The following is a 26,354-nucleotide window of genomic DNA, read 5'->3' as shown; positions in this document are numbered from 1 at the left end:
GCAATGATGTTTTTTACTACTTTGCCTGGCATGCAGTCAGAGAATGCATAAGGTCTGGAAATCTCAATCTGTATTAATGCCCATGTTCTAATCCTGATGTAAGCCACCATGTCACTTCCTCATGTACTGTTGTACCGTTGGCTTGGCAAAATTCAGCAAAATTGCCCTCGCATATGGCTTTGAATTATATAAGTATAAAGAGGAGGGTGATGAATTTTCTAACGTTTTTTTTATGTTTTCTGTGAGACTTTTTCAGTGTAATCATTGGATAACTCATGCAAGTGAGGCTCGCACAAAGAAACACAGGTCAGATGTGGAAATCCACAAGAGGTGTAGTCACACGCTGTCATCCAATTAGAACAAAGTGATCTCTGAGCAACAACTAATCAATTCACTTCGAGACACCTACTCACAAACAGAGCAGCCAGACTGCAATAGAGGGCTAAAATAAGAGTCTTTTGTTGTATAAAACAACTGCTAAAAAAAGGGCCGCTAGCAGGAAGAAAAATTATAAACTCTAATGTAACTTCAGCTAAAAGTGTCTTAGACTAGATGCACAGTCTATTTTTTGCATGTTATTGTGAATGTTTTATTGCTCGCACGGAGGTAAGGTAATATCACTACAGTTAGTTTTTATTATTTGGACAATAAAAAGCCTATAACAGAAGCTGAGTTAATAAACGCTGATCCATATGTTTTAACCTGTCCTACCTGTAGCGACATCGTTCAGCCTCTCGCTTAGATAATAGTCATTAGGGTTGAGGTACGGGAGCTGCTCCATGTACTGTTTAGGAATCAGGTACAGGACTTCCGCCACATGTCCATCCTCGATGATGGACATACGTTTTACCGAGCTCTTGCGTTTTACTCGGACGCGGTTGACACTTTGGCTGCGGCTGGAGCTGCACAGTTTGCTCAGGCTGTTGAGGTTGGGCACAGTAGGCATGGTGCCCTGCTCTCCTTCGACCGTCCCACAGAGAAGGGCGAAGCACTGCAGGTAGACGTCAGCCAGTGTTGGACTCAGACTCGCTCTGAAATACTTTCAGCCTTGGACATCGGGGGTGAGGGGTGTTCACAGAGGCACAGAAGCGAAACAAAGGAAGCTTGAAGGGTAAATTCAAAAGAACGCATCGTTAAACCTTGGCCCGGTTTCAAGAGCCGATGAACCGCCTTTGGTTAGGGTCCCTCCATCCATCACTTTTCAGGTGGCTTTAGGTAGCGTAGAGTAAGACGTAAGGAGACAAGCTTACAGTATGAGTGTCTTCAGCCCAACCAGCTTGGTGCCTTAAGCTGCTTAAGGCTGACGTCGAGCCACGATTATCTTCTGGGTGGGGTTTGATTTGTCTTTACGTTTTAAGTTCAATTACGCTGCTAAATAACAAGGTCCTTTTTTTAATCTTACATTAAGTTAGGTTCACACACAGAAAGAACAAATGGATCATTGTAGAGCATTACACTGACCCAAAGCATTCTTTCAAGGTTGGATTGCCTTGGGAGTCTGCCAGTCCCTTACAAGGTCAACAACCAGCAAGGTCGTTCCAGCAGGCAAAAACGCACAAATTCACTGTTCCTCATCAGCAGGATCAATAACATCTAAAGATCCTGTGAATACATTAGTGTTAAACTTGAAATGCAGACAAGTTATCCCTCCATTAGCATTGAAATTGACGGCTACATCAATAGGATTTTGCTAAGTTGCAACGCAGTAAGAACACATGTTCTGGGTTTGAGTTAAATTTGCTTCTGCAAAGACTTGCACAATGTCATTCATTCTTGGCTCATTTCCTCCAGCCAAGAATCCATTCACATTCCTTGGAAATCTAAGTTTTTCATGAGGTAAAATCCACTGACAATAACCCACTAATGCTTTAAACCAACTGAAAATATGATAGTTTTGTTGACACAGAGTTGCTAGGAAATTGCTACGTAGTCACCAAACATATTTCAACATAATATCAACTAAGTGCAATAAAACAGAAAACTCCCTCCTGACATCTTAATTCTATCAAGCAGATAAGAGTAAATGAAACATGTCACGAAAGAATTAAACCAGAGTAGCGCACACTTGATGAAAAGCATAGCAGACAGTGACAAAGCACAAAATTTCCTTTTAGTCTGGAGATGCCCGGCTTGGCCTGCACTTCAAATTTAATGAATTTCCTCTTTGTCTGAGAGGGTGCACAGACAGGATATCTGGAGGTAGACTGGCTGCGTATAGTGCTATTACCATCAGGTACTTATCTAATTTTACTTCCTCTGGAGTCTTCTTGCAACCACACCTTCACTCAGGCAGTTAGACTTTCATTACAAGCAAAAATAAAAGTGTGACAGTGAAAGAACATGTACAGTCTTACACCCACACACGAGGACACATGTACCTGAGAGTAGCTGAGGACATAGTACTCTGCTGCAATGTGGCACTGCCCTCCAATCGTCATCCAGTCTGTGGTATGTTTGCCACAACTACCCACACACTCGCAACTCAACACGCTTAGAAAAACAAGACTGCTGTCCCTGCGCAGCTGAAAATCAGTAGAGCACATAAAATGCATCACACACATTCGCACAGCCTCTGCTGTTTCTCCATCCTTATCAACGCATAACAAACACCCCCCCTCTCTTACCATCTAGTCCGAAACAGGAGGTGATTTTTTGGGCGTAGTTGCAGAGCCCATCGTAGCCAGGCTGCTGCCTCACTGTATTCCTCTCCCCCATCTCTACACACTCCCACACACACCGTCCCGTCCGGCAGTGCTTTCACTCCTTCCACTGCTCATCAATTATGCCAGGACACATGCATGCGCGCGCACGCCGACCCTCGGAATTCGCACGTACAGTACATAAACACACAAACACACTGGGAGAGAGAAAAGTGCTGAGGCAGAGGGTCGTGCCGTTGCAGCGTGAGCAGCCCTCTCCGATGGTCGGATGAGAAGGAGACATCAGATTGGGTTACTGCAGAACGGAGCCGTGCCTCCTTTTTCATCCACCACTGATCATCAAGATAACACTGCACCGAGACAGGTACGCTGTGCAGGATGTGCAAACTGGTCAAGGAAAGGGCGGGGCAAAGCAGGAAGTGGAGGAAAATCACAGATGCACTAAGGTTTATGAGGCACACTTTCTTTGTTCATAGTAACTTGAAGTCCTGCATAATGAAATTACTTTCAGGACAAATTAAGTTACCTATAATTTTTCAGGCCCACAAAATTCTTGTGACTTTCATTAGTGCACATGCACATAAACAGCATGTAATAAAACGTACAACTGAGTTTGCAAGTTACAAAAATACTTTGGAAAACAGGACGGCATTTCTTCACAGTGATAGTGATGAAAGAACAAAAACATTACCTCAGGCATGGGCGAAACTTCCCTTAACACCATGCCTTTGCTAGGAAAATGGGGGAAAAGTGCGGTGATTTATTGAAACATGTGTACGCATATATGGAAATAAAGTAAATGAGAAAAACAAAGAATTGGTACAATTTTAAAGAGCTTGAAATATGATCTCCTTTGTTCTCACACAGCCTGAACTCACTTACACTACAAAAAATAATTTTGTTACATAAGTAGACTGTAAAATGTTATATTTAATGGAATCTGGTCAAATTAAATTTACTTGATTGGTTTATACCAGGCACATTTTCCTCAATGATTAATTTTATTTGATTGATTGATTTAAATAAAAAAGCTTTGATTTTGATTTCAGTTGCATTTTACTCAAAATTATTGCTACATGTTTACTGAAGGCAAAGAATACTTTTTTTAGGAAGCATTCTTCTAATTTATTTAAGTAATCTTCAGGATTACGTGACTGGAGGCCAGTCCATGACTGATAGTGTTCCACTGTGTTTCTATCCAGGTACGCTTTTACTGCATTGGCACTTTGTTTATGATGGATCAGACAGTTTCCATGGTATGGTGGATCAAAATCAAAATGTTATTTTTCTGCTTTCATAATTCCATCAAATTTTGACAAAATCCCCAACACCACTGGCTGGAATGTAGCCCCAAACATGATATAACCTCCCCTGTGTTTTAGAGACTCGTTGCTGTACCTCACTCCCAACATCTGTACATATGATGTAACAATGATTTGAACCAAAAATGTTCAAATTTGACCTGTTGCCACTAATTTCCAGTGCAGCTTTTGCATATTTGGCACACCTCAGGCTTTTCTCCCTGTTTCCCTTTCTTTAAAATGGCTTTTTGGCCGTGACAATTCAACTGAGATCATTTCTGTTGAGGCAGCAGATTAATCAGCTGAAGGGCCAGATGTATGTCTCTGGTCCTGCGTCAGCTTTTTGCTGGATTTTTTCTGATACTCTTCATCGGTCGTAGATAGCTTTGTAGGCCTACCATTTCTTCTTTTATGCTCCATTTGTCCAGCTGCCTCAAATTTTTTTTACGGAAACAATACTTTTTTTCAGCTGATATCATTCGCTGTAGCATTTTTCATAGATTCAGCAAGTTTTCTGTTATGTGTAGAAACAACATTGAATCTTTGCCATAAGTTAAGTGCATCTTTTATGCCTGGATGATTCACAGGTCAGTGTTAATAACTGCTTTATATTCTAGGGTCAATACAAAGCGTCTTGAGGTGACTGTTGCTGTGATTTGGCGCTATATAAATAAAACTGAACTGAAATGAATTGAATTAAAGTTTTAAGAGGTTTAATAAAAAAATTTAAAAAAAAAACACATTTGTCTGAAAATGTTCAGGTACAAGGACTGAGTGAAAACACACTCAGTGTCTAAAGAAAAACTTTCTTTGGACATTGGTTTCCTGAGAAAGTCTGGAGAACTATTACTCAAGACCACTTTGAAAAAGTGAGAGGACAGTCTGGCTCCTTAGAAGCAAAATATGAAGAAATGAGGGGTGGCCAAAACGTTTCCACAGTTAAATACATCCATAACTTTTTCACAAATCCCGCTAACATACTAACTAAAACGATCATTTAATCTGCTTGGTGGGTGTAATTAGACATTTAATTACATCCAACTGAAAAATTCTTTAGGAAAAAAGCACATATGAAGGATATTTTCAACACAATTTAAAGCTCTACAAAGCAGGAAACCACATATAAAATGCCAGCCTATACGACACCCGGGGTGTAGCTGAAAACATCATAGCCCCACATATTAAAGCTCAATAGTCCAACATGTTGTAAAGTAGCAAAGAACTGACAGCAAATATCCAGCACAAAAAAGTGATTATGCTAAGTAGCATAGCTGCTAGTTCGTTTCTTTTTTTACTTGATTTTTCCAATAATGTACTGTCGGTGGAGAAATTTGATATGCTCATCTCTCAAATACCACCACAATGTGACCTTGAACAATGCACTTAAGCCCCATTTGCTCTGGCTGAACTGCTCAATGGCCATTAATAGCAGACGCACACAGAGCAGCTCATAGGTACGACTGACCAGGATAATGGTTTTATGAAAAATAAATAAAAATTGAGTTAAGAGATTCTAGACAAAAGCAAAAGAGAGGACAGGAAATACGATGAGACTCAAAAGCCCAGAGAGAGCAGCACGCCCGCGAGGGTTAAGGTGGGGTGACTAATGGAAGGGCATCGCTACTACTGAGGTAAAAGCCGATGGCCTTGTGCTGATAACGGGGTGGGCGACTTCAAGGCTGAGAGCACAATAATAGCTTATACTCTCTGGACCACTGAAGGAGAGGCCCGTGATCATAAAGGGACACTGGCAGGAGAAAGTGTAGTAATTTGTGATGATTTTAAACTTCCTTTTTGCTCTTGGATGAAAATCAATCACCAAACGTGCTTCAGTTCTTTCCTGTATACAGTGAAATATTGATAATGACACCACTAGAGGTCTAAAACATGAACCGGGCAGACCATTAGACACTTCGTATTGACATCTCGAACATAAATCTCGAAGGAGAGTGGTCATTAGTTTAAATTACACACAATAGGGAACTGCAAGCAGCTGTTACAGTATTGCAGATTAGATTTTTAAAAATACTGTTAAAATTACTCTATATATATTGTGTCATAAGACATGAAAAGTAACAAATTCTCACAACTGAGAAACTGGAAATTTTTAGCTTTTTGCTTGAAAAGTGACTTTGCTGAAAGCGTTTAGCAAAATAGTTGCAAATAGTTTTCTGAAAAATTAGATAACACTTAAAATATGGCAAAAAAAATCTGTGGAAATATATTCTGATAGGCCTCAAGATATTGAAACATACGTGCAGATTCTCTACAAAGTAAAGAAAAAGAACGCAATCATATTATGATAGCTAACCATACCAATAATGGCATGTCACGTGATTTGATACAAACTTGTTACAAAGTAAAGAAATTTGTGGTTTGTCGATATTTTTTTTTTTTTGCTGTGATAATACTTCTTGGCAATAATTCTATTTAGTTTTCCTTAAATGTTGCCACATTTGTAAGAAAAATGCATTTGGGCAGCACCCATTAAAAATTTGCCAAACAGATGTCTGCCATTGACTCTTGTTTGGTATCGTTTATTGGATTGGATGATTGAAGTCTGAAGAAACAAGACAAACCCACCATTTAACAATTTATTCATCTAACAAACAGAGCCCTCTGCAGCATGTTGAGGAACCATGCAGAGCCACAACAGCCTGGCATCACCTCCTCATGGCTGGTCACACAGTCCTGTGGGATGGTGTCTTATTTTTCAACCGGCTTTTGTCACAAGTCAGCCAGTGTGGTTGTGTTGGTCACTCTGACATGAACAGCACGCCTATGCTGATCAAACAAGTGTTCAGTGGCCACTTCATTTTCAACTCCCAAATTCTGGTCGTGGTCTCTTATAAACCCCGCTTTGTGTGATGTGCATTATAATCTTGGAGGATAGAGTTCTCTAGAAATATGGTATTGTCCACTGGTTGCAGAATCTCGTCATCACCATCATACAGTACTTGGCCTTCCATTTGGAAATGGTACCAGGGCTCACCTGCTGCAACTTAGCTTTGCAGATGACGCAAGCCCTAACCAGATCTGTCAAACATGGCCTGTTTGGAGCAGACAACAACTGACCGCTCTACCAGGGTCCAAGCTCGCATGTGCAAGAGTCAAAAGGAGAATAAGCTGTTTGCCACTGACAAAGTGGCAAATTTTACATCAACTCTGCTGTTTCAACCCACAAATGCATTTTCCTTATAAATTGGAAGCATTTAAGGAGAAATAAACAGGCTTTCCAGGGGTATCAGGATTTTTTGCCAAGAAAGATTGTTACAACAAAAGAATAATCGTGTGTATTGTTTTATACTATCAAACATGTAATGTCAGATGACTTGATGTGACATACTGATGAAAAAGCTCTTGTTTGTGCCTGATTTATCCACATATTAGTAACCTCATGTTTGTCTAAACAGCACGGAGATGACTGGCATATACAACCATAGGATGTAGGATGCAATTAATTCCCAGGAATGGTGATTGGCTGTTTGCAGGAGCTTAAGTGTGCTAATCACATCTATGTACCACAGGGGCACTTTTTAAGCAGTGGGCTCTTAGTTTCATCGATCTCCACCAGCAGATACAGTAGTCCACATCGGTAATGGGAGGGAGTTCAAAGCCTTCTTGCTATACAAGGCTCTGTCATATAGAGTCTGGAGGGGAGATATCTGCTGAATAGTCAGCTTCTTTAGAAAAAAAAAACAAAAAACGATGCTGTTTTACCCACTAAATGGATCAGACTGATCATAATGAACCAAACTACAGATTTAATATGATAACCCTGATGCCATGTTTAGCTTTTTATTCAGCTCTGGTCAGTCAGACCATCTGATCACAGCTATAGCAGGAACAGCTGGATGCTGTGCCTGAGCACAAGGTCACCTGACAGAAATCCAAGACAGCACAAAAGCCTGTGGAAACAAGCTCCTCTTATCCACCTGCCTGAACTGTTTGCTCATACTCAGCCAAAAAATGTCAATCTTGCAAAAACATCTGGACAACTCAGACTGCAAGGAATTATAGTTTGTATTTAGCATGCATTTTCTAAAATAATAATAATAAAATAAATAAAAGGTACTTTCTATCACCTGATCTCACCGGTTAATCCTTACCAAATGATGATTATCAAACGCCTGCTGTTGACTGACTATTCTCCACCAACAGCCAGCAGGTTTGAACTAATGACACGCACCTCCCTGATTAAAGGAGCAATCACAGAGCAATCACAGAGCTGCTTGTCATTTTTTAAGGCTTAGATCTATCTTTAGGTTTTATGGAGAGCAACGAAGTAAGTTGTAGGCTATTAAAAAAAAGAAAAAAGGGAGAAAGACTGCAGCGGTGGAAGCTGTAGTTTCAGCTATGCACCGGTGTAACCTACTTACAATATCAGTGTCATTACCGCAGCCCGATCCTCCGTAAGACGGTGCAGCGGGACTCCCTTCTCCATCTCACCCATCCTCGAACCGAGATCCCCTCCTCCTCCTCCACCACCTCCTCCAACATCAAGAGACTTTCCCCCCTCTGTATGTACTGTTATGAAGGCTTCTGCGGCAAAAGATACTCACCTCTAGCAGACATGCCCGGTAGGTAGAGTCTCTTCTTTCTTTGCCGAAATGAACGGGAGAAGATGGCCCGGTGCAGCTGTGCAGAAGGTTGACAGTGTGATATTTCTGATGCTTTAAGTTTGAGCCTGTCATTTATTGGGATTGAGCGCAAGGACACACATACAGCCTGCGATTTGGTGGACTAGACTAGAACGAGCGGTGAAGAGGCACTTTCCAGCGACAGGGCGTGTCCTGGATCAGGCAGCATCCCTTTTCCCCCCCTCTCTTATTTTCCAACAAGTTTGTGCCCATATTTGAACCTAATATCACGGAATTATTAAGGAATAAATTAAATCATGCTTGAAATTCCTTGCCTGCAGCTGCTAAACGTTAAACCGGGTATAGCCTACTTTCTGCCGGGGATGACTGTGCTGTTCTGGACGTGAGTTGGTCTAAATCATAAAGTTGACAGGCACTCAGGAGATGTGACTGTTGTTTCCCCCCCTGTTTTCCCATTAATATGACTACTTCTCTGGCAAACTCCTCCCTCACGTGACCTCCTAAACTTTACTCTTAAAGTGACACTTTAAGCAAGCATATAAACTCTGTCCTGCAGCGGAAAAAACGCCTAATTTCAGATGGGAAATCAGTGCATTATCAGGGAGAGTATTTATAGTTATTAATTAACACTTCACTTGAGCTTATCGGTGGCTAAACCTGTGCCACTGAATATATGAAGCGAACATGTTTAACTGAATGTTGATCTCGGTTTGTTATTGAATTTATTGGTTTATAACTCAATTAGTATGCCTTGATAGTTGTCAACCATCAGAAGGGCTTGTTTAGTGCTCTCACGCCCCCTGGTGGTTGTCTCCATAACAAGCGTTTGGCGAAGGAAGTGCCACCGTGTCCAAAGTGAGCCTACGTTAACTCTCTGTAGACGTCTTGTTTACAGTACCTGTGCCAGGCCTGTAAAGTCCTGTTGTCGACAACGTGCTACGTGTTTTATTGCTTACATTTTTTTCTTTCGTTACAAGGGTCATTGTATGAAACCTCCAATCTGGATCGAGGTAGTAGCAATAGGAAGAAGAAGATAGAGGAATTCTCTAGGTCTTCTCGAGAGAAACTAGTCCAGTCGAAGAACAAAATGTTCTCCAAATTTACGTCCATTCTCCAGCACGCTGTAGAAGCGGTAAGTTTTTAACCGATGTTGATTTTATTTGTTGCCTGGCTTTTGTGTTACGTCTTTCTTTTGTTTTCCAGACACCATATATCACTACGCCAAACAAGGCTATCGTAGCTAATTGTTAAGCTAACCAATTAGCTTCGGCTAACGTTAGCGCTTTGTGTTTTTGTTGTCAGTTTGCTCATTCTGGTTACCTATGAATGTGCCTGAGTATGTGCCATGACAAAGTACTAAGTAGCCTTTTTTGTAATTGCAGCATGTCATCTGTCTGCATATAGCTTGGTAAACTGAGCTTGATAGATGCCGAGTTAGCTTATAATACCACCGAGATGCTAAGCTAACATTGTAGCTAGCTATCCCGTTTCAAACAGAAGGCTCTCGTCTTCAGGAGTGGTGTCAGAATAATTGGGTAACCGTGTTTGATATTGCGCAAACGCCTTAACGTTAATACCAAAGGGAACATGTGTGAGTTGTCCTCCTCAGCAGTATTTAAGAACTCAGTATTAGCATGCTATCACGCCAGGCAGACAACTAGCTAGAAACCAGTAATAACGTGTCTCAGCTCTGTTTTCCAGCTGTTTGAAACCACGCACAATACAGGCAACTCAAAGTGAATAACTTCAAATGCGGTCAGACTATCAATCCACTTCTAAATAGCACTTACTGAGTAAACGTCCAAAATCAACTTACAACTCTGGGACATACTGTTATATTTGTTTATGTATTTTAAGTAGATTTCAAATAGTAAAACTCTCATGTTACCTGACAACGAAATCGTTTACGCCATTATAAATGTTTTTGCAAACTGCTGGGCTTGAAATGCGATCACATCACAATCAAGGTGTCTTGTAGCTGCACATGAGAACCATTTAGCACGAGAATATATTAATGTCTCTGTTTGAAAGTGAGTGATATATGTAGAAATGTAATTATAATCATTAGTCTCTCGATTATCATAAGCTCATCTTTTCAAAATTTCTTTTTCAGCTTGCCCCTTCGCTGCCATTACAGGAAGACTTTGTCTATCACTGGAAGGCCATTACACATTATTACATTGAGACTTCTGGTAAGGACTGTCTGAAACAATAAGTTAGAATCTATATCTTGACATCCACACAGATTCATGTAGTGATTTTTTTTTTTTTTTTTTTTGGGGGGGGGGGGGGGGTAATCTTGTCACAAGTAGCTTTGTTTGGTTTTGCCTGATGTTCTTATGTTTGATGCTGTCATTTACTGCACCAATCTAATATCGGTGCGCATGTTAGAAGCTCCCCACTCTGTGAAAAGAAGATTAAATGGAAAAACTTTACTGTGCAGTCAAATGTAATATTGGCTGCCATCAAAATGAACTAATACTGTCCACACCACTGTCCACAATTGATGATCAAACTTTCCTAATTATGCAGTGTGTCAGAAAGATGACTGACATATTTTATAAATGTAACTACAAATGTGTTATGTTGTTACTAGCTGTGCTTCTGTATGTGAACAAAAAATGTGAAAAACAAATGAAGCTGTTGCATGGACTGCTAAAGATTGGTAAGGCATTTTCCCCTCATGTTTTTAATATTTGTCATATCTTTCTATGAATTTGCTTGTTAGATGACAAAGCGCCAGTTACAGACACCAACATCCCATCCCACCTGGAACAGATGCTGGACATCCTGACCCAGGAGGAAGCCGAAAGGGAGTCTGGAGAGACAGGACCCTGCATGGAGTATCTCTTACACCATAAGATCCTGGAGACTCTCTACACCTTGGGCAAGGCAGATGTAAGGCACTCATGCTTTTGCTGACTACATACAGGAAAGTAAACATAGAGTCCTAATATTGACACTATGACTATTTTTGTTATAATGAGTTGATGATTGTAATTCTCTCACTGATAAATTAAAAAACTTCAGCGAGAAAGTAGCAGGAAATGTACAGGTGGAGTTGAAAGTACAGGCCAGTTAAAATAGTTGATGGCTGCGCTAGCACAGCATTTGGCTACATTTCTAGTGAGGTGGAGGTCAGGTTATGTTGAAGGGTTTCAAAGGTGTTTGCTGTTACGAAATAGCTGTGGTAAAGATATGCTGCTAAACTATAAATATCCAGTTATTTTGGTTGTTCAATAGTCTGTTTGATTATTGTTCCTAAATATATGATAAGCAGTTTTTTTTCTCTTCACTTAAAAAAAAAAATCTAAGCTTAAGGATTTTTTCACTTTCCAGCTCTAACGATTAGTCCATAAACATTGAAGAGTGCAAAGGACAATTTGCAAGGCTTTAGTTGCTGGAGGTGAACATAAAACTCCCGAAAATTGCAGAGCAAGTTTCATGTCCTTCATTCAGACTGACATGTTGTTGTTGTAAAATACAAATTTACAGTAAATCCTTACTGCCGTGAAGACAGTGTCAGTGACTGGTCAGATTAACAAGAAACAACTGTCACAATATAGACGCCCATTTAAGTAACCTGACTGTCAAAACTAGTGTGCAGCACATAAATAGGCCTGTTCTGTCAGTGTTGTGTCAACGTCTGAATGAAGCTGTGGGAAACAGTCAAGGTTAAAGCTTTCTGTGTCTGGATGTCATTATGCTGTCACTGTCACAGACTGATGGAGCCAGAATTGGTCTGTTTTCTATGTGTGTAAATAGCAGTATTGTTGAATAGCAAGGTTGTGATTTAAATTGTGAGCACTGGGTCTATGGAGGTTGGTGTAGGCTGACACTTTCTGTCACGAGTAGTAACAGTAAATACAAAAACTGTCACTGGCATCATGAAGTTCAATAAATGGTGTTTTCCCACCAGTGTCCTCCTGGAATGAAGCAGCAGGTGCTCACCTTCTACACAAAGCTGCTGGCACATATTCGACAGCCCCTCCTGCCACACATCAACGTCCACAGACCTGTACAGGTGAGAAGTGCTGCAGTCTGGATTTCCTAAAAATATTCTGCTAACTGACACATTATGTAACTTGCTTGGATCTTGTTTTGTGACTGTGACGTGACCCTGTCAGAAACTGATCCGTCTGTGCGGTGAGGTGCTTGCTGCTCCTACAGAAAATGAAGAGATCCAGTTCCTTTGTATAGTCTGTGCCAAACTGAAGCAGGACCCTTATCTCGTCAACTTCTTCTTAGAGGTAGGCTGCTAGGGCACCAGAGATCTGCACAATTGGGGAAATATTTCACAAGCAAATATTTCTTCTTTTTTTTTTTAAGCACATCATTCAGAGAGTATGTCTTATCCTTGACGTTGTTTGTTAGAATAAGTCAAAGAGACCTGAGATAAAGAGCCCTGTGGCAACAGAAGGGGGGAAGGAAAACGCCTTGTCTCCAGACACTGGTCAGTCTCTGGCACAGGAACAAGCTGACCACCAAGATGAACCACAGGCTGCAGCTGCTGTCTCCACATCCAGTCCAACAAGTAACAATAACAGCAACAACTACAATCTGGTCACCTCCCTGCTCAACCTCACAAAGAGTCCTGTAAGTGTTCCCTGTATGAAGATGATTTATTTATGTATGTAAAGTCTTTCTCTTTTGAAGCTCTCAGTTTGAAATCATGAGCTGTGTCATATATTTTTCCTGTCCACAGGATGGCAGGATTGTGGTGAAGGCTTGTGAGGGCCTGATGCTGCTGGTCAGTTTACCAGAGCCTGCTGCTGCCAAGTGTTTGACTGAAAACACAGAGCTCTGTGAGCTTCTCACCGACAGGCTGGTCTCCTTTTATAAAGCCCTGCCACAGTCCATGGACCCCTTGGACATTGAGACTGTAGAGTCGGTCAACTGGGGGTAAATTTCTCAGTAAAACTTCATACTAAATAAAGTGACTCATAAATACTTATCTGCAGATCTGATTATTCCTGAAATAGTGTGCTCTGCTGAATACTATTTTTAGTGGTTTTATTATTTGATTTATTTGAATCCGTCCTTTAATACCTGTATTTTTTCTTCTCCCTCCTTTAGTCTAGATGTATATAACCTGAAGGAGGATGCTGCTGTCTTCACAGGGAAGAGGGCTCTCATCTCCTTCTTGTCCTGGCTTGATTACTGTGATCAGCTCATCAAGGAAGCACAGAAGGTTCTTACCCAGTGCTGACTCACTGTATTTTGATGACTCATATCATGAACAGACAGAATAAAAGAGTCTTTCCAAGGAAGTTTTTTTTTTTTTTTTTTAATAAATTAAATACACAAAAGGCTGAACAACATTTTTTTGTCTTGTCTTCACTGTCTTGCAGTCAGCAGCTGCAGTGATGGCAAAAGCAGTGAGAGAAAGATTCTTTGTTTCTGTGATGGAACCACAGCTTATGCAGACGTGAGGCCCTCTTTGAAACATCAATCATCATGTTTGTGGTCCTGTCAGTGTGCTACAGGCGTTGTCATGACTGCTGCTGTGGGTTTGTGCATTCATGTAGGTCTGAGGTTGGCATCCTGACCTCGACAGCTCTGCTGAACAGAATCATAAGGCAGGTGACATCGGAGGCTCTGCTGCAGGAGATGGTTTACTTCCTGCTGGGAGAGGAGAGAGAACCCGAGACTTCAGCTACAATCGCTCAGAATCCACTTAGACACAGACTCATCGAGCACTGTGATCACCTGTCAGATGAGGTTATTATACTGCATGCATCTTTACCACTATTTATTTCTGCAAACCCAACTCATTCAGGCCTTAATATTACACTTTTTTTATACTGAATTGTAGCTAATATCTTTAAAAAGCATAAATGGCCATCTGCCTTTCAAGGACTCTGAGTTCCAACGAAACATATGATTAACCCAAAGCCCATGAATTTTAATTAGTATTTGTAAGAGCCATTGTAGTCTTTTTCATCAAACAAAAGGCAGCTGAATCATCTGTTTGATTCTTCAGCAGTCGCTGCCTACTTTTCTGTTAGTGAGAAAACACTTAACTAGCTTAACTGCTTTTGCACTCTTTGCACTTATTGAATGAGAAGAGCCTTACTCCTTTCTTTGTCCCACCTCAGATCAGCATCATGACCCTGCGGCTATTTGAGCAGTTAATCCAGAAGCCCAACCAGCACATCCTCCACAACTTGGTGCTGCGCAGCCTGGAGGAGAGGAATTACCTGGAGAATAAACCACAGGAAGAGCGGGAGCCGCTCGAAAATGGCCAGCCTCATGATGCTGTGTAAGGACCCCCTTATGACCTTTAACCTCCCCTGAGCTGCTGGAAGTTGAAGATCCTCTGCACAAATGCAACAATTTTGAAATAAAACCAATGCATGAAGTAGCTGTGTTTTCAAGATATCTTATTACTTCTCATGCATAATTAGTGTGTGTTTTAATTGGTCAAATTCCTCTGAGCCTTGATTATGTAGGCTCACAAAAATGCAACTCGGCTAATTATTTACATAAATCAAGGCTGTGTGAGACTGAAACATAATGAGAAATAATTTGCATGTTTCTTCTTGTGCACAGTAATGAAAATCTCAATTAAGACGAACTCTCATGAGAGCTTCTTTCACTTGGTAATTGATTGTTTTTCATTCAGTAGCATTCAGTTGCTTGATGCATTAGTGTTATAATATATTTTCTCAAATAATCAATTTGAAGCCTTGAAGGACTTCAGTCTCACTGACAAATTATACAAAGCTCCAAGCTGCCACAGACACACAAAGGGCCATAAAATACTGTGATGCAGATGTGGGTTTTCTCAAATGCGCAGGGATCTGAGGCAAATCACTTTATGAATAAATGTTTTCTCTACAGAGATCTTGAGGAGGATCCACTGTTTGGTGATGACCTTTCTCCAGAGAGGAAGCTGTCTGGGTCTGACTGGCTCAGCACTTCTCCACCACAAAGTCCTGACCATTCAAAGTCTGAGGGGAAAACAGAAGTCCACAAGATCGTGAACAGGTGCGCAGTTTGTTCATGGTGATGCACCGTGCATCGCTCAGCTCAGCTCAGTTCTCACTGTTAAACTCTGTCACCTGCAGTTTCCTGTGTCTGGTCCCCGATGAGGCCAAGTCATCATATCACGTTGAAGGCACAGGATACGACACCTACCTCAGAGATGCACACAGACAGGTGAGAGTGCTGTAGGTTACTGTAAAGCTTGTGACACACTGGACAACAAATAGAGAAAAATCTGTCACAGTGCTCTCTGGGACTGTTTTGATCCCCTGACAGTGCTGCAGCAGCTCATTCTGTATTGCTGCTTATTATTTTTCTTCATTGTTATTCTCAGTTCAGGGACTATTGTGGCATCTGCCAGCGGTGGGATTGGAGGGGAAATCCAAAGCCTTTTGAGAAGTGTAACTTGGACATCCCGTTCTTTGAGGGCCACTTCCTTAAGGTTCTCTTCGACAGGATGGGTCGCATCCTAGATCAAGTGAGTGTAATCTGTACTGCAGTATTTTCATAATTCAGATCAAGTGCTTGCTGTAGTGTTGATATATGCATTAATTCCTTCTTACTCCTCCGTTCCAGTAAAGCAAGAGAAGGTTTAAAAAAAAAAGTTCAGCTTTAGTTCTAATTAAATAAGTAGTGTAAATACAGCTGTCGAGTGAGATCCACACAAATTAAAATGAAACTAGTTGATTATTCAAACTGATTTAATGTTCCCACACTTCCAACAGTTATTAGATTTGCTGCTGTCAGAAAAAAATGAAACACTGCTGCTTGCAGTTTACTGTGAGTGATGCCTCTCATGTTGGGCTTACAGAGATTACAGAGATTTTCTATTTTGTTTGCTTAATAATGACCACTGAAAGCCAGAACTTTACGGTCATTGTGAAGATGACTAATAAAGATTCAAAGGAAATATTCACTCTTTGGAACATGGGTTTGTTTCAAATCAACACGGCCCTTCTGCTCACCAGTGTCCAATTTACATTAAACTTTTAATAATATGAAATTGTAGCTTCACTTTAAATACTTTTCATGATATGTAATTTTGTTTATTTTCAAAAATGGTCTGTCGACCCACTTTGAGAAAAAATATTAAAGACAAAATCATGATAATTTCCTTGCCCTTTCTTACCATCAGAATTAATCAGAATCTGTAATCTGGCACAGATACATTAAAAAGATGTCAGATAATTGACTAGTAAAAATATGAAACAAAATCTTATATTTGAGTACACACCGATAAAAAACTTCACAGTGCAAAAGACAACTAGTGAAAAATTCTCTGTGATATATAGTTGAATTTCACACTGTAAAATAAAGCGTGCACTTGAGTTTCAACAGCAAATTCTGAGTTATAAAAATGAATAAAACGTGATTTTCATGCTGGGTTGAGCAAATATAACAACAATAAAATAAAATAAATTAGCTTCACATATCAAATACTTTTGAAGATTTAAAAGTTTACAGCACGTCGTATATATGTTCGGACCTAAAACTGTGACATTGTTGTTGCGAATCGGAGATGCTCAAGCAGAACATGAATGAACAGAATGACTCAAGTAGAGTTTGGAGCGTATTTAGGAAATCAAAACTAAAAGCTGTCAGTCAGTCGGTTACGTAAATAAACTCTCACTTTGTGTTGTTTTCATGTTGTTACTTATTGTGAAGGAAAATTTTCAAAACTCTCGATCAGATCATTTTTATTTATTTAAATCTTCTTGCCTCTCTGTCCTCCAGCCCTATGATGTCAACCTGCAGGTGACTGCCGTGCTGTCCAAACTGTCTTTGTTGCCACACCCTCACTTGAATGAATACCTGCTGGACCCCTATATCAACCTGGCCCCTGGATGCAGGTCCCTGTTCTCTGTCATCGTCAGGGTAAGGTGCCCATCTTGATTGTGCTACAGCTGCAACTTGCAATCTTGTTTCCTTTTAAAGTAGTTGACCAGGATGTGACCGCTCGAGTCATTTGTTGTCTTCAAAGGAATTTTGATGCACAAGACGGCGATTAGATGGACTCGGTCTGCTGTCACTTTGGGAATTAATGGGATTGAGTCGGCAATTACATGCAATCTGTTTGTGAAAATACAATGATTAACTGCGATTAATCGGTGAAAATATTTCTCAAATATTGACATAGTTGCTGCAAAATCACAAAGATGTTTGGCAAAATTGCTTTTATAAACATAACCAGTTGGAAACCAGTTCAGTCGAGTCCCCTATTGCAAGGAGGCATGTCTCAGATGAGAGGATTGTTGGAAACATGTTGTCAGTCTGTCTGGGAGTGACTGGACTCAGCTCGAGTCAGATTGTTTGGAGACAGTTTGCCTCCCAGTAGTTGCCCTGTACAAAAAATAAAAAGTGGTCACTGCAGCTGCTTGGAGTTGGACCCCAAATGCAAAACGATTTCAGTGCAACCCCTGGGCAACTAGCAATGTTTCTGGTTGCAAGGAGGTAGCTGTCCTCTTTTCATTCTAGTGTGACTGATCCATTAGAGTGTAATTATCTTATCCATCATTGATAGGAGACACTTCGTTGCCCAGAGCTCAAAGCCCAACTTTAATTTGTGTGCTGGGAGATTTATTACTTTTCTTGATTGATTAGTGCTGCTGCGTGCCATTTTGAATCTGGCTTCATGGTAATCTTGCTCACCCTGCTTCTTACCGGCTACAACACCAACTCGTTTTATTGTGGGAGTCAGTTCAAATCCATGAAATCTGAAGTGGAACACAATGTAAAAGTAGTTTTAGATAGTAGTAGATGTGATTTACTGCTGTTGCTCAAATTAGCTGCTGTGTTTTTGTAATTGCTCTGCATTCGTGTGTGTGTGTGTGTGTGTGTGTGTGTGTGTGTGTGTGTGTGTGTGTGTGTGTGTGTGTGTGTGTGTGTGTGTGTGTGTGTGTGTGTGTGTGTGTGTGTGTGTGTGTGTTAGGTGGTTGGAGATCTCATGTTGAGGATTCACCGTATCCCAGACTTCACACCCAAACTCTTGCTTGTGAGGAAGAGATTATTAGGCATGGAGCCAGAGGGCATCACGTACGTACTTCCACATGATTCTGGGTCGTATGTTCTGAGGTGACTTTCAGGGGATATTCTCACCTTTCTGTTTGCCCTCCCTTTAGTATCGACCACATGACCTTGCTGGAGGGGGTGATTGTGCTGGAGGAGTTCTGCAAAGAGTTGGCAGCCATCGCCTTCGTCAAATACCACGCAGCTGCCTCGTCCTCGCCGTAATCGTCCTGCTGTTCGTCCATCTGCCTCGACCGGGCAGACAGGTCAGGATGGAACTGGGCTATTGGAGGTGCCGTAGTACCGGTGGCACAGGGTCGGCAAAATATTACCACTAACTGTTCATCTCTGTCAGACTGTTAAAGCCCACACCGACGGGTGTCATCACTCCCCTTCCTCTGACCTCTCGGGCTTCACTATAAAACTGTCTCAGTCTTGTTTTTGAGCACAGACAGACACTGTCCAGCCAGCAGAGGAATAAGAGGAGGAGAGAGGTTGGGGTGCAGAGAAATGTTCACTGGACTCTTTTGAGCCTCTGCAAATTTTCTCACAGCCCCATCCTTCCATCTTTGTTTTTCACCTGCCAAAAGATGACAGCCCTGTAATTTACTACATCAAGGACGAAAGATGTTTGTGTATTTATTTTCTGTCCCATTACCACCCATCTGTAAATGTCATTGCCTTAGTGTGGACTCACACCTTTCAGTTAAAGAAAACTGTTTCCTTTTGAAACATTTTTTTTAATCTTTACCCCTCACATCGTTGTCTGTTTGAAGACAAGCAGAATCATCATGTGCGTATATGTACCTGTAGTTACATCTAAAGAGCTGTAGTGTTTGAAGATGCTGCGCTCGTGTTTTAAATGCCAAGTCATCGTATTTATTTGTCTGCTTTCAGGTTGCCTTTTTTTTAACTAATGTAAACAGTCTGTGTAATGACTGACTGAGAGGATCCTCTTTAGTGTTCATTTTCTTTCCTCAGTTTGTAAGTGCTTCGCTCTGAAAGCTCATCTGTAATCACCGTCATCCAAAGATATCACCATCCGTCGCTTTTTGTTTAATGAAAATGGTGAATTTGCAAATTCTGCCAATTTGCACATGGACCTTCATTGCACTTGTTACATTATAAGTTCATTGGTTTGTCGAGACGTCTTTGTGCAGACTGCGTATCCAGTGTTGGAATTTTCATACACCAGTGTTTGATATATTTTAAGACATGCTTGTTTTATTTGTGTTTGCACGCTTTCTCTATAATTATCGATTAATTTATTTGATCCATTCAAGGGAAAACATGGCGAAACCAACCCTATTGATTTTATTTATCAGTCGTAAATAGGACTTGGGGCATGCAACACAATGTTTTTCTTCCTTTTGTTGGCTTATTACATTTAAAACTTTATTTTGGGTTGTTTGCATCTACAAGTTGTAAACAGTTGAACCACATTTGGATTTCAACTTTTCCTTTTTTTTTTGTCCAATGATTCCCAAGAACCACGGTAAATTAGATTGGAGGAAACCCTTTAAAAGGAGTCCTGTTTTCAGTTAGGAAACTGGAGTAGTTGTAGGAGCTCTGAGCTCCTTCAAAGGTTATCATGACTTCCTACAATGTGTTGCGTTTACTTGCAGTGTTACTTTTATATCCAAATCTTGAATGGCAAGGAAATGTACTCGGTGCTGTGTATTGTTGGGGCGGATTATGTGCTCGTACGTTGTGCGGATCTCTCGGGACGTGAAATTAAGCGTCTCGGCTCACAGATCAATTATGAATTACAAAAAGGATTTGAATTAGTCTGTATCAATATGCTACTTAATGTAACTTTTGTTGCTTGTGTGTTCCCAGTGTGAATGTTTCCGTTCTATGGGATGGTCTTTGAGCACTGAGTTTGATTTAGTTGCGTAACTTTGCTGTGGAGAATCATTCATTGAAGTCATGACTCGCTGGTCTTGATCCTTTGTTTTTGCACCCATTTCCTCCTGGCCCCACCTCGAAACCATCACTTAAGCTACATTATGCAATTGCTTGCAATGAATCAAATTTGCACATCGTCTTCATCAATGTTTTTAATATATATTTACACATCAAAAAGCTTTTTTCTCTTTCTTTTAAATATTTTGTTGCGTGAACCAAAAAAAGAAAAGTCGAGGATGTCAGGAGAGTAACATTTCTACTTTAATTTTAAACCTTTGTTTTTGAACCTGTCAATTGTTCACACTTTTTTTAAATCAACCGTGTTTCCAACCTTTTCTGTATAGTTGTATATTGTAAGTGTACACTAGCAATAGATATACTAGCTGGTGTAAATGCATGCTTCTACATTATTTTTTAAAGGCAGTCCAGCCATCTATGACGATTTCTCTGCTGTCAGCACTTTGGTCTTTGGAAATAAGACGCCTTACTTCACACTGTGGATTTCTGAGGGCTCCTGGAATCAGTGTGGAAGGGGGTTTCTGCTTCTTTGCAGTCTGTTGTAATCTTACTATGCTTCTCTTATGTTATGTGGGCTTGTTTTGGTTTGTGAAGATATACAGGACTCTGTGTAGTCAAAACTCTGATGCCAGTTAATTTCATGTCTTGTCATCTTAGACCAATCACTGTATCATGTTGATCACTGCTCATCTCTTAAATAGGAAGAGTCTTCTACTTCCATCTCATTGGGGTTTCATTCTGTGATTGTGCGATGGCTAATTTAAACAGGAAAAGGTGCACGCTCGCACCTCCCAATGCTTCAGAATACCGAGAAGCAATCACTGCAGTATTGTGCGCACTCAGAGGCATCGGTTGATTTATTCCTCATCAGCTGTCTTCATCACTGCTCTTATACACACAAAAGGTTTCATTCAGGACAATATGGTTTTGACATTCTCCGTCCCAATTAAAAAAAAACAAAACAAAGTTCCTCAGCAGGAGATGTGGTCATTCTTTGAACAGTTCGTTGTGTTTCATCTTGTTTTATTACAAAAGTTCTGTACAGTGAAACAAAAACACACAAAATAACCATTTTCTTTCAAACCACAAATTCTATTCAGTAATCCCCTTTCAAAGTAAGATTTCCAATGTGAGAACTGAATGCCCGCAACATGTAATTTTCCTATGCAAACAGCCCTGTAGGACGACATGAATAGAGCAGCGAAACCATCGGGTGTGAAAATGACCTCGCTTGCCAGCGAATAGCTGAACAGAAGTGGGCATGGGAACTTTAGCCTCTGTCAAATTCTCTTTGGCTTCAAGCCTGCCATGCTCAGTCGTCCGACTAATTCTGCAGAAATGAGTGAATAATCTCACTCTCGGGGCACAGCAATGGATTGTATGACAGGTCCAAAGTCATGTGAGGTGGTTGGAAATAAGTAAAGCTCCCTTTTTGCTGTGCATTCACTTTTTTTTTTTAAATCAGCCATGGAAGAGGAGAGGCACTATGGTGCAGAAAGAAGGCTCTCAGTCTAATGACTCATTCTTAATGATTGTTGAGGTACATACTGAGATTGCAGTCAAACAGGGTCTTACACTTCTAGCTGAAGGGAGTATAACATAAAGCACCTGAAGTCACTTTGCCAAATTAAGAGATCCTCATTCTTAGAAAAATAATTCTAGTCATCACTTGAGCAACAGTGCTGTGATTGTGTGCTGAAGAGCAATGCAACGTCTGTACAGTGCGATTACCTGCTCTTGTTAAAACCAGACTTTGGTGCCCGGTGCCTTGATGCGGCTTTATTAGCATCATTACAGTTAACAGATGCTAATCGGCACTCTGCTTTGACGAGTCAGTCTTTCAAATATGGTGGCATTACAAAAATAAGTGAACAATCTCCATCTAATGTCACTTAAATATTCCTTTATGTCTCTAGGCGTGAACACAAAATGTAAAAATAATAAAAAAAAATACAGATTTGTGACAAAGGAAACTTGTTTCCACTGGATTGTCATAGTTTAAATAACTTCTGCACTGGAAGTGCCAGGTTCGGCTTCATTTGGAAACCTCACATGTGAAACTGATGTAATACCAAATGGAAAATTTCCCAGCCCCACCCTCGCTCAAAAAAAGGATGAGGAGAGTAAATGAAAATGATGATGTACTTTGTGACCCAGCTACCCGGAGTCTGAAGGACAGTCCTGCAAATATCACAAAAGGAAAAAAAAAACGTCCAAAAAACATCCAGGTTTCTTTCTCCATCTTGTAGTGAAAACTCCCAACAGCGTGACAGTATATACCAGCAAATGATGGTACATTAAATTAATTTACACTGACATGTAAATAATTCTTTTTCTTTATCCAAATCAATTTCATGTACATACAAAAACCACTACGTTAAAAAAACAAAACAAAAAACAAAACAACTACATGCCGCTGCACAAAATTAACCAGGATAAAAATACAAATCATCAATTAAAAAAAAAAATAAAATATGTACATTTCCAAATCGATTTTATTTTTTAAGTCGATAAGCATCTCCCCGCCCATTTACAAACCTCAGATATGTGCGCACACACTGACACATGCTTGTGCACAAACTGCTCACACTGGAACATTCAGACAAACAAATGTCTCTTTGGCTGGTGTGAAGCTGTGGCACTTTGCTGTGTGTGTGTGTGTGTGTGTGTGTGTGTGTGTGTGTGTGTGTGTGTGTGTGTACACACACACATGTAATTACATAATGTCAAAATAAAGAAAAAAACCACACACACACGCGCAAAAATAACACCATCAAACGGCATAGAAAATAGGTTCCGATGATGGATTTAGCGCTATATCTCCTATGCATCATATATATATATATATATATATTCCAAAACATACTGTGTAAGGGCCTGCCACACATAGGCCCTTGATTGTGTGTGTGTGTGTGTGTGTGTGTGTGTGTGTGTGTGTGTGTGTGTGTATTATAAAGTCACATTCAGAAGTATGATGTGAACCCACAAAGGAAGGCATCAATAAATAGAGATGTCAGTCAGTGTGTGTGTGTGTGTCCCTGGGTCTGCCGTGTTAAACAGCTCCAGCCGTCTGTCAGTCACTCTTTGAGTTCTGTGCTGTTCACCACCTGGAGCTCCGTCAGGTTACTGCTGCTGCCGCTCGACTGCTGGCCAATCACCATCTGGAAGGCAACAGAGCGATGTCAGGAGACACTACATCAGACAGCCATCGCACGTCATCACATCACACAGCGCGCAGTGCAGATGGAGATCCTGCTAAAGTGCATGCCATTTATCACAGAGTGATGCTGCAACAGATGCTGATGTTTTCTCTGTTATGTGTGTAGGCTGCGGTCTTATCTATTAGGAGACGTTAGATCCAATTAAAGGACTATTTCTCCTATTCCAGTTCAGTGAGGGGATTTTCCCATCTGCATATAGTATAAAATACAGATTAATTTGATATAAAATGACATCAATAAACTCCTAAATATTCAAGTTCTGGTTTCCATGCACTGACAAGGTGGTTTTGAGTCTATAGCATGTGTAGAAAACAAGTAAGACACTATGCCAGCTTTCATTCAAAAAACAAGAGCCTCCTGAGTGCCAGTGCTCTGTTAGGATGCATTAGTGCGGTCACATGGCATGCTGGTTGCGTAGGGAATTTGAGAGTTTCACTTGTAAAATGCAGATCTTGCCGTACTGGGTGTAGCTGCACTGCTGAGACAGGGATCTGCACCGTGCCTGGAGGTGCTGTGAGGAACACCTGAGGGACACCACCTATGTGAAGAAAGAAAGAAAAAAAAAAAAAGGAAAAGATACATTGATTAGAATTTATTGATTACACTTTTTTAACCCTTGTGATGTCCTCCCGATTTGCATACAATGCAGTTCATCAGGGGTCAAAAATGTCCCCACTTCATTTGACTGTTTTTTAAAGTATAAAGTATAAATTGTCAATCAATTCAGTGTTACACCTTAGTTTTACTTAAGACCAACACATTAACACATAATTTACCCAACATTTTACATTTTAGGGCTACCAGACCTTGTTTACAAAAAATACACCCTGTTTTTTAGCGAAAATAAAACAAGAAAATTAAATATTTAATTAAATTAAATATTTAAAAAAAATTAAAAAAAAAAAATTAAAAAAAGAATTCTCACTAAAGTTCAACATACAGAGTGCTGTATGTTGAACTTTAGTGAGAATTCTTTTTTTGAACCATTTATAAATTTTAAATGGCAGCACATAATCACACCTGTGGTCCTCAGGGCTCAAAAATGACCCCGTTTGCTTTGACTGTTTATAAAGCAACAAGTATAAAATATCATCCATCTCTGTGTTTCAAGGTTTTATTCAACTTTATTCCAACTCATTGCCTGACAGTTTTCTATATTTTGGCATGGTAGGAGGGCATGAGTCTGAGTGAAGGCAAACTTTCATGAGGACAAAGGCGTGTCCATATTTGACCCAAGTGCAGGAGGAAGCTCAGGTTTATTCCTCTGCACTGGTCCCATCATGGACAGCATTCTTTCTGCAGTTGCAGGCCAAGGGGCATATACAGTAAACAAGCTGTTACAGGTGATTGTTTTCTTTTGGAAACCTGCAATGTTAGGGACAACTCGTGTCCTGACTGCAGGACAGACGGTTTGCCATCGCACAAGAGCATGTTCCATGTACAGCTGGACCTGCATCACATGCTGCCCATGTTTTTGTCTCAAAGTTCCCTGGTTTACTTGGATGTTCTGTTGGAGGGGACAGAGTCCTTTGAAGGGGACTTGGTGCTCATACAGTCACATCAGTACCAGGATCTTACATCACAGCAGGAGGAACACCCACTTGTGTTTCAAGTCAAGTCAACACCAACACACACCATACACCTCAAATGGGAGCACGTTTGTGTCATGAACGACGATCATCTATTGTGTCTTTATCAAGAAATTATGTCCTTTTTGTGCTTCTATGATTAATCTTGTGTCAGCATGAAAACTTCTCTACCAGACTCAGGATGTCATAAACTGGCCGTAGCGACTCTACTGGATGCACGGCAGTAAGAATCAACACACCCACATATGCCTACAGCTGCATTCGGTCCATTTTTCTTCCTCTCTTGTTGTCCCTCCTTGTTCATCATTGAGTTGGCTGTAGAGCAGGTCATCTGCTAATTGGATGGTTGTTGGTTCAATCTCTGTGTGCTCTAGTCTGGAGTTCTTACCAAGGTGTCCTTGGGCAAGTTACTGAACCCCAACTTGGTCTCTGATGCATCCATTGGCATGTGAACGTTAAAAAGCAGAATACAAGCAGAATACACTGTGTATAATGCTTTCAGTACTCGAGTATAAAAGCCACTGAAGGAGTATGGGACCTGGCACATGTGCTTGGACTGTGGTAGATCATCTTTCTCTGAGGCACATGAGAGAGTCAGGCATCGTCTGTCACTGGGAAGGTTAGAAGACCAGATCAGTGTTTCCTCACGTTACTGCAAATATTCCTCTGTCTCAGCTGATTCCTCTTTCCTGCTTGATTCTTTGTCTTCATCATAATTGAAATGGATGATGTGTAGTCCTCTGACACATCTTCTATTTCAGTTTCACATTCTGAAAATTCAAGAAACTTCAAGAAGCCCAGTCACTTTCTCTCCAAGCTCCTCAGACTACCATGTCCTGGATGCCTGAGAACCTACTTGAACATAGTTCAGATTCTTCATCACTTTTCTTCACTTCATAGCCTTCTTCCACTTCTGCAGGTGGCTGATGTGCTTTTTCAGAGAAAGGGTAGCATGTGCTCTAAATATTGACAATATTTTCTATATCTTCTAACCCTGGATCTTCCTGAACATTGATTCTTCCTCCTCATTATACTAGAGGACAATATGTGCTTTGTCCTACTG

The 26,354-nt window shown here is 40.6% G+C and overlaps 3 protein-coding genes across 8 annotated transcripts in view; 1 reads left to right on the top strand and 2 right to left on the bottom strand.

Moving 5' to 3' along the window:
- Nucleotides 1–2,715, bottom strand: part of ablim1a (actin binding LIM protein 1a) — a 35,984-nt gene extending 33,269 nt beyond the window's left edge. For 2 of the 3 annotated variants that reach the window (XM_085368854.1, XM_085368856.1), the window contains exon 1: nucleotides 712–946. In XM_085368854.1, coding sequence (XP_085224980.1) covers nucleotides 712–946 — 235 coding nt within the window. Of the gene's footprint in view, nucleotides 1–711; nucleotides 947–2,624 lie in introns of those variants that run through there. The other variant, XM_085368857.1, reaches the window with a different exon arrangement.
- Nucleotides 2,716–8,483: 5,768 nt separating this feature from the next.
- Nucleotides 8,484–21,493, top strand: fhip2a (FHF complex subunit HOOK interacting protein 2). 2 transcript variants are annotated; one of them, XM_085368859.1, is made up of 18 exons: nucleotides 8,484–8,541; nucleotides 9,540–9,694; nucleotides 10,676–10,754; nucleotides 11,291–11,460; nucleotides 12,482–12,586; nucleotides 12,690–12,812; nucleotides 12,937–13,158; nucleotides 13,268–13,464; nucleotides 13,639–13,753; nucleotides 13,914–13,990; nucleotides 14,091–14,283; nucleotides 14,661–14,824; nucleotides 15,406–15,552; nucleotides 15,633–15,723; nucleotides 15,884–16,027; nucleotides 17,284–17,424; nucleotides 18,479–18,582; nucleotides 18,669–21,493. In XM_085368859.1, exons 1-18 carry the CDS (start codon nucleotides 8,484–8,486, stop codon nucleotides 18,778–18,780), a joined length of 2,397 nt encoding a protein of 798 aa, XP_085224985.1. In that variant the 3' UTR covers nucleotides 18,781–21,493. The 2 variants fall into 2 exon arrangements, with proteins under 2 accessions (XP_085224985.1, XP_085224984.1); XM_085368858.1 differs by lacking the exon at nucleotides 8,484–8,541 and having other exon boundaries at nucleotides 9,575–9,694.
- Nucleotides 20,760–26,354, bottom strand: part of srfb (serum response factor b) — a 27,609-nt gene continuing 22,014 nt past the window's right edge. For 2 of the 3 annotated variants that reach the window (XM_085368860.1, XM_085368862.1), the window contains 2 exons: nucleotides 24,164–24,240; nucleotides 20,760–23,642 (listed from right to left, as the gene is read on the bottom strand). In XM_085368860.1, coding sequence (XP_085224986.1) covers nucleotides 23,559–23,642; nucleotides 24,164–24,240 — 161 coding nt within the window. In that variant the 3' untranslated portion in view covers nucleotides 20,760–23,558. Of the gene's footprint in view, nucleotides 23,643–24,138; nucleotides 24,241–26,354 lie in introns of all 3 variants that reach the window. The other variant, XM_085368861.1, reaches the window with a different exon arrangement.

Source organism: Diplotaxodon limnothrissa, linkage group LG13 (assembly GCF_057381915.1).
Source record: "Diplotaxodon limnothrissa isolate DT_005_m linkage group LG13, D_limnothrissa_male_GT1.1, whole genome shotgun sequence".
Classification (NCBI taxonomy): domain Eukaryota; kingdom Metazoa; phylum Chordata; class Actinopteri; order Cichliformes; family Cichlidae; genus Diplotaxodon; species Diplotaxodon limnothrissa.
The sequence above is the reverse complement of the archived record's forward strand: the minus strand, read 5'-3'. Positions and strand labels throughout refer to the sequence as shown.